General features: G+C 41.1%; 1 protein-coding gene across 3 annotated transcripts in view; it reads left to right on the top strand.

Annotated features, from left to right (window-relative positions):
* TUBD1 (tubulin delta 1) overlaps positions 1 to 15,085 on the top strand; it is a 40,846-nt gene that overhangs the window by 9,437 nt on the left and 16,324 nt on the right. For 2 of the 3 annotated variants that reach the window (XM_077482113.1, XM_077482112.1), the window contains exons 4-5: positions 3,308 to 3,524; positions 11,305 to 11,533. In XM_077482113.1, the coding sequence (XP_077338239.1) occupies positions 3,308 to 3,524; positions 11,305 to 11,533 (446 nt within the window). Of the gene's footprint in view, positions 1 to 3,307; positions 3,525 to 7,874; positions 8,019 to 11,304; positions 11,534 to 15,085 lie in introns of those variants that run through there. The other variant, XM_077482115.1, reaches the window with a different exon arrangement.

The following is a 15,085-nucleotide window of genomic DNA, read 5'->3' as shown; positions in this document are numbered from 1 at the left end:
AAAAAAAAGGGGGGGGGGTCATTATTAGTGTCATTGTGAAACGACTGTACGAATAGTTTTTTCTAAACTAAAACCTCGTTAGTCAGGTTTAATTGCAGTGTTGGCACTTTGAAAAAAATAAGTCGTTTTGGTTTGCAGTTTGGGCACTCGGGCTCAAAAAGGTTCGCCATCACTGCTATAGGGGCACGCTATACTATAATTTGGAGCACTCTGTAGGCAGGAGGAGCCAGAAGCATTGGTGGGGAACCCCAGAAGAGAAGAATCGGGGCTGCTCTGTGCAAAACCATTACACAGAGTAGGTAAGTATAAGATGTTTGTTGCTTTAAAAATTGACTTTAAAGACTGTGCAGGGAAGATCAGCATCTTAATTCAGAGAGGGTGGAGGCTGATAGACTGGAGGTAATGGAAGGCATTACAATAACATTTAAAGAAAACTTTTTTTGCATGGAAGCAAGCCGCATTACGCAAGGGCAGGGCACATTACGCAGGAGCAGGGCACATTACAAGGGGGCATGGCACATTATGTGGAGCAGGGCACATTACATGAGGGCAGGCCACATTACATGCACCCCAGTGTGAAATGGGTCTAAATAAAAAATTGACACCTGAGTCTGATGATATTGACCAGCTTCAACCTCCAATAGTATATACAGTATATCTCTTCTGTCTGTTATTCTCAGAGTGGAATAGAGATTTTGCTCCTTAACCATATAGTTGTTGTTTATATTTACCACTGCATATAGATTTTTAAGAATAAATTGCCTTTTTTTCATATTTTACATATTAAATTATACACCACGCTTTTATTTTTATTTTTATTTCTTTTATGTTATTTGATTACTCGAAACGATAATTGGCCAACTAATTGATTCTGAAAATAATCGTTAGTTGCAGCTCTAGTATACAGCTGGTTGCTAAGGAGAGGGTCAGGAAGCCGGCTGCCGCATCCTTAACAACCGATGAGTCATCAGCTGAATGTAAAAAAAAAAATTGGCAGCTAAAAAAAAAAAAAAATCGTCCATACCAGGCCCATGTGTCTAGTATAGATTCGGATGGGACCCTCCCCCCCATGCCAAAAAAAAAAAAAAAAAAAAAAAAAAAAAAAAAAAAAAAAATGCCATGCCACCCCCCCAATCCAGCCCGGCAGGTCAGGAAAGGGAGGGGACAAGTGATGGGCCCCCCCCCCCCCCCAAACCCAAATATCCTGAACCATACCGCATACCCTCAACATGGGGGGTGGGTGCTTTGGGGCAAGGGGGCTCTGCGTCCCCACCCCAAAGCACTTTGCCCCCATTTTGATGAGGACAAGGGCCTCTTCCTGACATCCCTTGTCCGGTGGTTGTTGGGGTCCGCTGACGGGAGGTTTATCGGAATCTGGAAGCCCAGATCCTGCCCCGCCCCCATGTGAATGGGTATCGGGTAGCCATTTACCCCAAAAAAAAGTAGTGTATTAAGACGATGGAGAGTTTGACAAGTCCTTTTATTAAAAATGTATTCTTCTTTCTTCTTCCTCCTCCTCTCTACTTTGTCAGGTGTTCTTCCTCCGCCGCCGCTCCCGCCAACGAGGACCCTCCTCCGATGCTGCATCCCGCTGATCTGTCCAAGCCGATGTCAAGCATTTCTTAGATAACTAAGGGGCATGGCCATCGGATGACGTCCCTTGCAACGTCATGGACCCATCATTCCCCAGTTGGTGAAGTCACAAGGGGACAGGGCCTCCAGATTACGTCATTTGATGGCCTTATCTAAAATGCTTGGCATCGGCGTGGACAGATCAGCAGGATGCAGCATCGGAGGAGGGTTGTCGTTGGTGGGAACAGCGCCAGACAAAGAAGAAAGGAGAATGAAGAAGCGTGAGAAGAAGACTGGAGGAAGAAGCGGTGGAAGAAAACATTTTTAATAAAGGACTTGTCAAAAACTGTCTTTTGTCACACTACACTACTTTTGGTGAATGGGTAGGGGTACAATGTACCCGATACCCATTTGCATGGGGGGGACGGGATCTGGGGGTCCCCTTGTTAACGCGGGCTTCCAAAGTTCGATAAACTCCCCCCCACCCGCAGAGACCCCGGCAACCACCCGGCAAAGGTTGTCGAAGTCTCCAGCGCTGATGCACTTTGAATGACAATTGCGCGGTCATACAACACCGTACCCAAATTAAATTTTTATAATTTTTTTCACATAAATAGAGCTTTCTTTTGGTGGTATTTAATTCCAGCTGGGAGTTTTATTTTTTGCTAAACAAACAAAAAAAGATGCAAAAAAAATAAAAAAATCATGTTTAATAGTTTGTTATAAAATTTTGCAAACAGGTCATTTTTCTCCTTCATTGAAATGCGCTGATGAGGCGACGCTGGTGGGCACTGATAGGCACAGATAAGGTGGCACCGATGGCCACAGATAAGGCAGTACTGATGGGCACAGATAAGATGGCACGGATGGGTGGCATGGATGGGCACTGGTAGATGACACTGATGGGCACGGATATGTGGCACTGAGGTGCAGCACTGTTTTTGCGGCAGATTGTGAGCACTAATAGGTGGCACTGTGGACACTGATAGGTGGCACTATGGGCACTAATGGGTGGCACTGTGGGCACTAATGGGTGGCACTGATGTGTTTCCCTTTTTCCCCTACTTAGGGGGCACTGGCAGGGAACAGGTGGGCACTGATGATGTGGCCGTGATCCTTTTTTTTTCTATTTGCGCTGTCAACGCGAGGAGGAAAAATAGCCGATTACCGGCTCTGTTGCGATCACATGATCAGCTGTCATTGGCTGACAGCAGATCACGTGGTAAGGGGTCGGGATCGACCCCTTGCTCCGATCTATGATCAGGCAAGTCTCATAGACTCACTGATCACAGAGCGCGCCGCGCATGCCGCTCATGCATGGGACGACGTCAATAGACATAGTCCCAGGAAAGCAGGTCCACGCTGTATCCATCATTCGGCTATAGCGTGGATCTCTAGAGGTTAAGGACGTGGCGGCTGGCTTCACGGCTCTCTCCTTACTAACCAGCTAAATACAGTGTAAAAAAGCAAATCGCGGAAAAATCACAATAAAAAGTCTACTACATGCAAAACTCTGCATTTTGCAGGGAAAAAAGGTCCTGACACTTTCCAAAAATGCAGAGACACAAAAATGCATTGATGTGAATGTGTTCCATAGGAACCCATGTTAAAAAATTACCCATAACGAAATATATTTAGAACAGTAAATGTTTTACCAACTCTTTTTTTATGTTTTTTATGCTTTTTGCTTTTTATACAGCTTACATTTGTGTGTTTCTTCCATTTGTTTTTGTAGCTACTGTGTACATGGCCCTAAACATCAAGATCTTGTTATGGACTTGGTTAGAAAGCAAGTAGAAAAATGTGATCGATTGGGTGGTTTCATCAACATAATGAGTATGGCTGGTGGCACTGGGTCAGGCATGGGAACGTTCGTCACAAAATGTTTACGGGATATCTACCCTAATTCACTTCTACTCAATGAAGTTATTTGGCCTTATGGTACTGGAGAGGTAGGTATATGCAGTCATAAAGTACAGTAGTGCTTGAATTGGATAGCAAATCTATTCACTTGTAGTGGACATTTGGAGGACTTTTTTTTATTTTATTTTATTTTTCACCAATTTATTTTATATCCTGTATTTGGTGGTGGGGTTGTGTGTGGTGTTTTTTTTTATTTTTTTATTTTTTATTTTTTTGTGTTTTTTTTATTTATTTATTTTTCCCCCGGATGAAGCAATATATAAACAATTAGGTGGAATATACAATTGTACTCAAAAGTTTGCATACCCTGGCAGAAATAGTGAAATTTTGGCAAAAATATTGAAAATATGACTGATCATGCTAAAAAAAAAAGTTATTTACGGATAGTGATCATACAAAGCCATTTATTATCACATGTTATTATAACATGTTGTTTGGCTTTTTTTCAAATCAGATTTATAACAGAAATCACCCAAAGTCCCCTGATCAAAAGTTTCCATACCCTGGAATGTTTGGCCTTGGTACAGACACACAAGCTGACACGGCAATTTAAGTAATACTAAAAGTCTTGTTTGTTGTACTTAGCTGCTCTGTGCAGTTGGTTTTGCACAGAGCAGCCCAGAGCCTCCTTTTCTCGGGTCCCTAACCAGTGCTCCTGGCCCCTCCCTCCTCTCAAGTGCCCCCAGAGCAAGCATCTTGCTATGGGGACATCAGAGCCGCAGCTCTGTGTGTCCATTCAGACACGGAGCTGTGGTTCGGCCCCACCCCCTCTCCCCATTGGTCAACTGACTTTGACAGCAGCAGGAGTCAATGGCGCCGCTGCTTTGTCTGAGCCAATCAGGAGAGAGAGTCCCTGCACATTGCTGGATCGAGATGTGGCTTAGTATTGGGGGGGGGGGGGCTGCTACACACAACACAATTTAATCTTAATGCAACCTTCTGCCCTAACAATTTTAAAAGTAAATTTCACACATTTTGTAACTTTTTAAATTGCAGTTAATGTCTGTGTATAAATTGTCAATGAGTTTGTTAGCTCTCACATGAATGCACTAAGCAGGCTAGATACTGAGTAATGAAGAGCAGAAAAGAACTGTAACAAGTTAATGGAACTTTATAAAGCTGGAGAAGGATATAAAATAAAATAATATCTAAAGCTTTAAATTTGCCGGTAATTACTGTTCAATCACTTATTAATAATTGGAAAATTTCGGAAAAAATTGCCAAACTAGGTTCAGGTAGACCAAGAAAGATTGCAGCCATAACTGTGAAAGGAGTTGTTCAGAATACAAAGAAAAACCCATTGGTAACCTCAGGAGAAATGCAAGCTGCTGTGGAAAAAGAGAATGTGGTTGTTTTTTAACCACTTCCCTCTAAAACGACATACATGTACCTTTTTTTTTTTTTTTTTTTTTTAAGGGACAGTGTAAAAATCTAAAAATAAATAACAGAAAAAAAAAAAAGATTTTTACAGCAACCCGCGTGCTCATGCACCAAAGAAAACGCATGCGTACGTCGCCCCCGCAAATTTAAACTGTTCAAATCACACGTGTGAGGTATCACCACGATCGTCGGAGCGAGAGCAATAATTCTTGCAAAAGACCTCCTCTGTAACTCTAAACAGAAAACCATTAATCATTTTTGAAGCGTCACCATGGAGATTAAGTACCATAGTTTGTCGCCATTCCACCAGAGTGCGCAATTTTAAACCATGACATGTTTGGTATCTATTTACTCGGCATAACATCATCTTTCACAATATACAAAAAACTGGGCTAACTTTCCTGTTTAGTTTTTTATTCTTATTTTAGTGAAGTGATTTTTTATTTTTTTTTCCAAAAAATTTTGCGTTTTGAAAGACCGCTGCGCAAATACTGTGTGACATAAAATATTGCAACGGCCACCATTTTATTCTCCACAGGCTTTGATAAAATATATATAATATTATAATTTTGGGGATTCTAAGTAATTTTCTAGCAAAAAATACAGATTTTAACTTGTAAACAACAAATGGCAGAAATAGGCATGGTCCTTGAGTGGTTAATGCACACAATACGATGATCTTTGAACACAAATGATCTGCGTGATCAAGTTGCCAGAAAGAAACCTTTACTGTGGCAATGCTACAAAAAAAGCCTGGTGAGGGATGTCAAGGTGTTGCCAGGCATATTCTGCCCTCGCTCTCGAAACGCACTACAATCGCGATTGTTTCATTGACATAGGCGTTAATTGGAGGAGGAATGCCACTGCGTTCCCCAACGTATGAATATTTGTTCGTGTATCCACTGCTTAACCTGTATCCAGAAAGCTATGATACGTGGATAGGATCAAAAAATGTGCAACAGGGATCCCCCCTACGCAGCCAGCAGAGCTGGGAACACTGTGGGAATGTTTTTGTAGGGTTGTAAATACTTTACTCCATTCAGATAGACTGGAAACCACAGACGTCGTCATTACAGTAACCCAGCATTATTACAGCCATTTCCAAGAACGTGTGATTAGGGAATATTGTGATTGGATTTGGTATCATATTGCCCCAGGTGTGGGTCAAGAAGTGTCTTACTTGCATTGATTACCTTAGAGGGAGGGGTGGTTCACACATGGTCTGAATATTCAACAGAGAGCCTCAATGTCCCGCTGTATGAAAGAGTTGTGTCTAAAGTGAGCTTGTCTCAGTGCAGAGAGAAATTACCTAACTTGAAGGCTCTAAAGGAAACCGTGAATGACCTATCACCTGAGTCAAACCAGACGGACTAGATTCCAATAAAGCTGAGTGTTTGTTACTCTTAAACAGGTTAATGTCGTACCAGTGGTTGGGTGATTGTATAAATGATAGGCTACATCTTGGTGTAGCCAAGGTAGACCCCCTAAAATGCAGTCCGAAAAATGATTGTTCCAGTTGGACTACATAGACTTGTGTCTCTCCCCCCCCCCCTTTTTTTTTTTTTTCTTCTTCAACCAGACTATGTAACTATGGGGTTTGTTTAGTAAAGCTAGAGAGTGCATCATCAGGCTCACTTCTGCATAGAAACCAATCGGCTTCCAGGTTTTATTGCCAAAGCTTAATTAAACAAGCTAAGGTTAGAAGCCAAGTTTCTATGCAGAAGTGAGCCTGATTTTGCACTCTCCAGCTTTAATAAATAAGCCCCCATGTATGTAACTATGTTTACCCACATCAGGATGATGGCAATTAAGGATCCTAGCTATGTGTTGCCCTAAGATATTTATGATCATCAGGCAGCCCTATGCCTCCTGAGGACTTGGATCTAGATAGAAAACGCTGAGAGATATGTTGTGCTTTGCTCACCCATAGAAAGTTTCCAAACTCACTCCTGTGCTGTTTTTAGTAAATGTTCCTGGGTTTCTTATTGGCAGTGTTTGAAAAAGATACAGGAGGCAGGGAAGGATGTCCATTTTAGACCCCTTTCACACTTGTGCGACTTGTCCTGCGACTTGGGACTACAAAGTGACAAGTTGTACCCCATGATTTCCAATGAGTACCATTCATATCTGCAACTTTAGAGTGGTTCCTGCACTACTTTAGTCCAACTTTGATACAACTGGAGGTCCATAGACCTCAGGATTACCCAAGCTTTGCTTCAAGTCGCAGCAAAATTAGTGCGACTTTCAGGTCACACAAGTGAGAAAGGGGCCTTTATCACATTGCATCTGCCAAACCAGGACAACAGGATTACGTACCACCTACAAAAGTCCCTTCTTCACTGTGTAAAAAATGGGGGGTGGTAGTTAGTCACGAATATATCTACCATGTTGGACGTAAGAGACTTCAAAGTACTTAAGGCTTTGAGGTATCTACTTAAATGAAAATTGAGCTTGTAAATTAGTGAGGTTTTCTGGGGTTAATATTAGGTACTTAAGACTCTTGAAGATTTTAAAGTTGGAGATCTGGTTGTACTATTAAAATTCCACCAGAAGACTGGGGAGAGAAGTTAACTAGGTAAAAAAGACTGACTGACTCGTTTGACCCACATTGGGCTTAATCGTAGAGGGTAACATGTCCTGTGGCAAAGGGATTACACACACACACCAAATCTCAGGTCTTATGTACAACCCCTACCCTTAACAACAACATTGTGCAGGATACAGGAACAAGCTCTCAGCTCTCTGAAAAGCCTCTCTGAGAGTATTTGCCAGCTTTTGTTGAACCCTGGTAAGCTTAGTTTTGATTTTGTGAAGAAGTTCATTCAGCCGTCTAAGTATATGGAGTTCGCTGAGAGTAGACTGCTATGTATTGTTTGTGGAGATTTTCTAATTTATATGAATTTGGTTTACTAGAAAGTCAATTTTTGTCAGGATCTCTCTTGAGGTGAGAGCCCTGAGAAATAAGAATCCCTCTAATTGCACATTTATGTGTTTCCCAGGTCATCATTGGACAGGAGGTGGACTCCTTGTGGGTGAGAAAAAAGGGCCCAAGTTCCAACCCTGATCTGTGTATCCTGTAGCAGGGATTCGTTCAGATTCCACTGCCCTATAGTCTGGTGTAGCATGACATCTAAACAAACCCGGTGAGTGGACAGAGTACGGGTAGCTATAGAGCCCGCAGTGACCTCGTGCAAGGCGGAATGTAGGATCAGGAAGTAGTTGATTCTTGAGTAGGGCACATAAGATTGGGAATACGAAGAATAGTTCCTGTACTGGCTATGTAGCAATCGCCAGATGTCATTGGTAAACGTTTAAATGAAAGAACTTAATTAACCTGTTTTGGTTTGTTCATTAACCACTTCCCGACCGGTGTGTGTAATGTAATATAAAAAAATATATATATATATTAGAGCTGCCACGACGCGTCGACGTAATATATACACGCTCTCTTTTATATGTCGATATCTCCTCATTTGAAATTGGTTATACCAGGATCATGGCTGCAGCTGTAACCATGATCCTGGTATAAATATTTCCTAACAATGATTATTTTTTATTTTTCCTCTTGCAAAAGTGATTCAAGCAGCTCAACAACTTCCCGATCAATTTTGCAGCGTACAGAAGGATGCCTCCTCCCACCACATTTACTGGACTCTCCAGTTCCACTGGGGAGCGGGGAACTGAATCCACCTGTCACAGTGGAAGCACACTGATGAGTATAGTGGAGAGCAGAGATGAGATCTCTTGATAAATAGCACTGACCACTATCCATGCTATCACAAGAGATTTTTTTCATCCCTTGTAACAGCAATAAAGTTGAATTGGGGGAAAAAAAAAAAATTAGTGTGTAAAATGAAATGTAAAGTACAAATGTGCTTACGTGCAAATAGTAATCACACCACACATTTGAGGTATCAACACACATGTCAGTGATGGCAATAATTCTAGAACCAGAGCTCCTGTTTACCTGTAAACTGGTATCTTGTTTAAGGCTTTTAAAGTGCCTATGGATTATTTAATGCACCATAGTTTTTCACCTTTCCACAGGCGTGTGCAATTTTAAAGCATGACATGTTGGGTATCTATTTACTTGGCACAATAACTTTTATATTTTACAAAAAAAAACTTATGTTGGTGTAAACTAAAATTCAATAAAGTTTATTTTTATCTAAAAGTTTGTGTTTTGACAAACTGCTTAAATATTGCATGACCTAAAAAAAAAAAAATGCAACAGCCACCATTTAATTCTTCAGTGCCTTTTGCTTTCAAAGTAATTTGGGACTTGCCGAAGAACGGGCAGTGAAGGTTCTGAATCAGAGTAATAGGAAGCCTCAGGTGACCTAAGGATACATTTGCAAGGGTGACTAGCTCCATTGTAAATGACAGGAGCAAGAATGCTGCAGCTGTTTCAGACACCTGTGAGTGGCTAGCTGTGTCCACCTAGCCCTGTACATTTCAATGACAGGTTGGTGGCAGCAGCAACTATCCATGGCTGTCTGGAGGGCCAGCGATTACCTACGATGACTGCTGTTGGATCCACAAAGTGCATTCTGTAGCAATCGTAAGCTTACCCTTGAAGTGAGTCTTCAGCCTGGCTCATACCAGAGGGTGTATCACAGCTCTGAACATGGATAGGACTGTTTAGCTAGAAAAAGTGCCACAGGCAGAGCGCTGTGCCTAAGGATCACATTAAAGGATATCTCCACAATCTTTGGTCCAGCAGTGTCCTGGTACAGCCTCAAAAGCTTCTACCTAGGATATACAGATCCAATTAGCTGTTATGAAGTGAGAAGAAAAAAAACTAACTAAAATTTTCCACAGTGTAACAAATATCCTGACTGAAGAGAAAAAAAAATTGGGCTTTCCACAGCAGAGTTGAGGAAAAATGTGCCGCCCTCCTAGGACACTAGCAGAAAACTGAGGCATGGTGGTGGTTGGAGGCAGGGTTTTACAGGGGATGGATTAATGTTATTTTTGTTTTTTGTTTTGCCTGTAGGTAGCAGTATAACACGCCACAGACTATTCTACAACTCTGTGTTGCTCAAACAATTGATTTTTGTACTTGCTATAAAAGCCTTTTCTTGGAGTCCATTGAAGGGCACAGGTCCCACCCTTCTGTGTTTTTTATAAGCCATGCTTTCATTATTGCCTTGCTATAACATTGAGGCATTATTGTAGTAGAAGGGGTTATCCTGGGCTGGCCTACAGGTGTGTGTGTGTGTGTGTGTGTGTGTGTGTGTGTGTGTGTGTGGGTTTTTTTTTTATTTTTTATTTTTTGCCAGTGCCAATCCTCCTATAGGGGACAGTATAACCCAAAGGTTGAAGGCTTCATGTGTCCATCAATGGACTTAAGTGATATTAGGGCAGATTTTTTAAAATAACAAATGTGCTATACTTACCTGCTTTGTGCAGTGGCTTTGCACAGAGCAGCCCTGGTCCTCCTCTTCTTGGGTCCGCTGCCGGTGCTCCTGGCCACTCCCTCATGCCCCCCATAGCAAGCTGCTTGCTATAGGGGCTCCCAAGCCACTGATCTGTCTGTACATTCACACATGGAGCATGGCTCCGCCCTGCCCCTCCTCATTTGCTCACTGGCTGTGATTGACAGTAGCAAGAGCCAATGGATCTTGCTGCTGTCTCAGCCAATGAGAAGGAAGAGACCTGGGAGAGCTGCTATTTTCATGCAAGTCGCTGGATCGAGATGGGAGTCGGGTAAGTATGGGGGGGGGGGGGGGGGCGCTGCACACAGGTTTTTTTACCTTCATGCATAGAATGCATGAAGGTAAAACACCTTGAGCCTTTACAACCACTTTCAAGAAAAGGATTTACTGTTTTTACAAAACCCTATTATTTTATACTGTTAATTTACTGCTCAATAAGTTAAGAATATATATGTGATTGTATGCTCTCCTAAAGACTGCACACCAACACTTTTTATAATGAATCTAACGGTTGTTCCTATGTAACATATCTTTAGCCCATCTTTGAGTACCTTGATAACTAAAAAAGTATTATTATACAGGATTTATATAGCGCCAACAGTTTGCACCACGCTTTAAAACATGAGGGTAGACAGTACAAATACAATACAATTCAATAAATTTTCAGCCATTGAATTGTATGTAAATTTACAAAAGATATCCATGGCCATGGTTGTTGTGTGTTTTTTTTTTTTTTTTTATTTTTATTTTTTTTTAAAGAGTCTTTGTAGTTAAACCTCAACTAAACTAACAGCTAAAGCCTTTTCAGAGGGAATGAAAACAAAGGTATTCAAAGTCCTACAGTTAATATTTGTGCACATACAGTATGCTACTTTTTGTTCCGTTTCCACATATATTTATTTTAATGGTACATTTTTTTTCCTTACACTTGTTGAAAATATTGATTTTTTTTTGTGCTCCTTCTACTTTTTTTTTTTTTTTTTTTTATTAGGTGATTGTTCAAAATTACAACTCCATCTTGACCCTTTCTCACCTTTATCAAACCTCTGATGCTCTGCTAGTTCATGAAAATGACATTGTTCACAAAATCTGCTCCCAGCTGATGAATATTAAACAAATCACCTTTAAGGATGTTAATAAAGTAATTGCACACCAACTTGGCAGTGTGTTTCAGCCTGCATATACGTCAGAGAGTTCATATTACAGCAAGAATCATCTTGGTATGTAATGATCTAAATTGCTTTCCATCTGTTTTTACTAAATGTCATTAGCTGTGTTCTTACAATCCCAGGTCGTTTAGTGCTTTGATGTATGTATCATAGACGTACACAAATGCAGAAATTCGTGTATGACCAACAATAAGTAAATTCTCTTTTTAACAAAAACTGTTGATTTTATGTACAGGTTCTAGATTCGGAATACCAATTTATCTTGCTAATCTTGATGTTCTTATTTATTTACAATCGGTTTACTGTGTAGTAAGATGACAGTGTGGCAGGGAAATAGGAGTTAAATGAAACCCCATCCTGGTTCAGGGCGCATTGCCCAGATGCTAGTACATTTATAAATATACTATATGTGGTTTATATGTACAGAAGCCTGGTCTGGAATTTCAACCTGAAACATCTGTATGCCATAGTCGGAGTCTGAGGCTTAGTGTGTGTATAGCTCTGACTGAATATGTTTCAGGAAATTGAATGCTATTTTTGAGGCATACATTAAGATGTGTGCTTCAAATGCCGCGTACACACGATCGAATTGTATGACGTACTTAGTCCGTTGAAACGCATTTCAACGGACAATCCGATCGTGTGTGGGCTTCAGCTGACTTTTTCAGCGTGAAGTCCAGAGTACTAAGAAGGCCTGTTTGCACACCAATCTTCCCATCGTACTTTGGTTTCAGCGGACAATACGTTCGTCAGTATGCTAGTCCGACGGACTAAGAATGGCGCATGCCCAGAAAGGATTTACAGGGCGGAAGCGTTCGGTCTTGTAAAACTAGTGTTCGTATTGAAGCTAGCATATTCGTCATGCTGCTAATTTTGTGATCTTTTAATATAGCACATTCTTTTCTTCTTCATAATGCGAGAAAAGTGAAGTTGCTTTGCTGCTTATATTCGAATTAAGCTGAAGTCTGAAAAGCGCGAATCGTCTCTAACCAAACTTCCACTAACGCAAAGTCAGCAGAAGGAGCCCAAAGGGTGCTTTGCTGTGTCTTGGACTTAGTCCCGTCGTACGTGCTGTACGTCATCGCGCAAGCTTTCGTCTGACTGTTTGTGTATCCGTGTGTGGCCAAGTCCGTTCAGTAGAAAGTCCGCCGGATTGTATGACGGACTAAGTACGTCATACAATTCGATCGTGTGTACGCGGCAAAAGAGATATGTGTTATGTTGCAAGTATGCTTCATCATGTATGTACCCATACAACCAAGTTACAATCTTCAAAGTGCCTCTACTGCCTCTTCTTCTTTTTTGGGAATATCAAGTAAAACTTGGAATCACACAAGCACTCCTCTGTCACATCCCACAATGCAATGTGAACACCTCTTAAAGCTGGGACGCCATTCAGAAAAATTCTGAAGTTCTTGGGTGCAGTAAAAGCATTTTGGAGATTCAAACTTTTTAAGCTTTAAGTGCTATTGCCTGCACCCATGTATTGACTATGCACTTTCCAAATCTCTGCAAAAGCTGACCAATGACTTCCACCCCCCTCCAATTGGAACCTGACTTAGTAGATTTAACTACTCAAATACTGGGCACTTTCACCCAGCTTTCAGTGCTGTCACATTTTGAATGACAATTCTGCGATCATGTACTCAAACTATACCCAGTACCACATTTTTATTATGTTTTTTCCCACAAAGCTTTTTTTGCTAAACAAATAAAAAAATAAAAAAAAGACACAAAAAAACTTTTTGTAAATAAGTAATCCTTTTTATCCTTCATTGAGTACTGATGAGGCTGCAGTGATAGGTGGCAATGGGTGGCACTGATATCTTCATCAGTGCTGCCTGACCGGCATTACCAAAGGGCACCGGGGTTGGCATCCCTGATGGGCACTGGGTTGGTATCCCTGATGAGCTCTAGTGAGCATCCTTGATAGGTCTGCACTGATGATCGGTGCGCTGATTACCTGTTTCCACCAGTGCAGTCTCTTCTACCGCCGTGGGATCTGAACTTGGTGATTTCGGTTCTCCATAAGCCTCTCTCAAAATATTCTGGAGATTCCACTGCTTGCTGTGTCTTGAAAGATGGCTTCTTGGTTCCTATGATCTCTGCTCGCAGAGTGTCGGAAATGGTGATGTTATCTTGTTGTACACCTTACCTAGGGTTCTTCGCCCTTCTCCATTGTTCCTTCCTCGGATTTCCATTTGAATAAGGACATTGTGTTGCCTTCCTTGTGTCCCTGGTCAACACATCCTAAGGAATTTGTCTTATCTGCCCTGTATGTGGTTTGGAGGATTCGAGTGTATTTGGCAGCCAATTAGTCTTTTTTGAGGTCAGACTCATTGTGATCACGGACGGGCCAAGATTGGGGGGGGTTGTGCTCACATGAGACTAAAATTTACTTATTTGGCATCAATACCACATGATATGTCTGCCGGATATCCAATACAGCTCACCATCCAAATAACACCATTCCTACGCAAGCAGCAAAAATGTCCACACAGTAGTTGAAGGAGAAAAAGGTGAATGTCCTTGCATGACCTGGTTAGAGTACAGGAATCTTTGGACTGCAGTGTTCAAGATCATTCCACAAACGGTCACCTTCAAATTTAACTGAACTTGAGCAATTCTGCAAAGAAGAATGGGCAAATATTGCAAAGTCTAGATGTGCAAAGTTAGTAGAGACATGTCCCAACAAACTAAAGGCTGTCATTTTAAGCAAAAGGTGGTTAAACAAAATACTGACATAAGGATCATTCCCCTTTTTCCAACCCAGTGATTCTGTTCTGGTTTTTTTTTTTTTTTTTTTTTTTTTTTTTCTCTCTGACATGTTGATGTTAAAATATCCAAGTGAAAGAGAGAAGTTGCAATTGTAAATACAGCTGTATAAAACAAACTGAGTTTGTCTTCATTTCAGGCTGCAAAGCAACAAAATGTGATTATTTTAATGGGGGTGATACTTTTCTATACACACTGTATTAGATCTAAACTGAACTGATCCAAGCAAAAAAAGCAGTAACGCTATCTTGGGTTGTACTCAGGCTGGTTTAACTAAACAATGCCTGATATATAACTTTTTTTTTTTTTTTTTTTATTTTTTTTTTTGTGCAAGGTACTAACCCACTGCGAGTACTGTACATAGATCAGAAAAGTGATTTCAAGTATTGAATCAAGCAGGCCAGGAAAATTTCAGAAGGAGTGGCAAGTAATGTTGGTATCCATGAATCATTTAAAGTGACCCTGTCACTATACAAAATGTTCTCAGTGAAGGTAAAAGAACAGTGTACATACTCTCCTGTACTGCGCCTATGCTGCTGAATGCACCTCTGATCCCGTGAAAAAGTCCCCGGAAGTCTGCAGTGATATTGAGACCTGTAGTTTCGCCTGCTGGTCTCCTGTAATGACATAGAAATCAGCTGGAGGAACCAGTGAAAGCTGCATGGCACCCTGAAGATTGACAGTACCAGAAGTGTCAATTTATCTGTGGACTTAGGGGGACAATTTTTCAGGGCTGGAGCAGCATAGGCAGTGGCAAGGTCAGGTTTCACAAGGATGCTTTATATAACTTTTGAATTTATTTAATATTATTAGCTTATGGTGCAGTCC

The sequence above is a fragment of the Lithobates pipiens genome, unplaced genomic scaffold (assembly GCF_037356315.1).
Source record: "Lithobates pipiens isolate NorthernLeopardFrog02 unplaced genomic scaffold, aLitPip1_a1.2 Scaffold_16, whole genome shotgun sequence".
Taxonomy (NCBI): Eukaryota; Metazoa; Chordata; class Amphibia; order Anura; family Ranidae; genus Lithobates; species Lithobates pipiens.
This window is presented reverse-complemented; position numbering and strand designations above follow the sequence as displayed.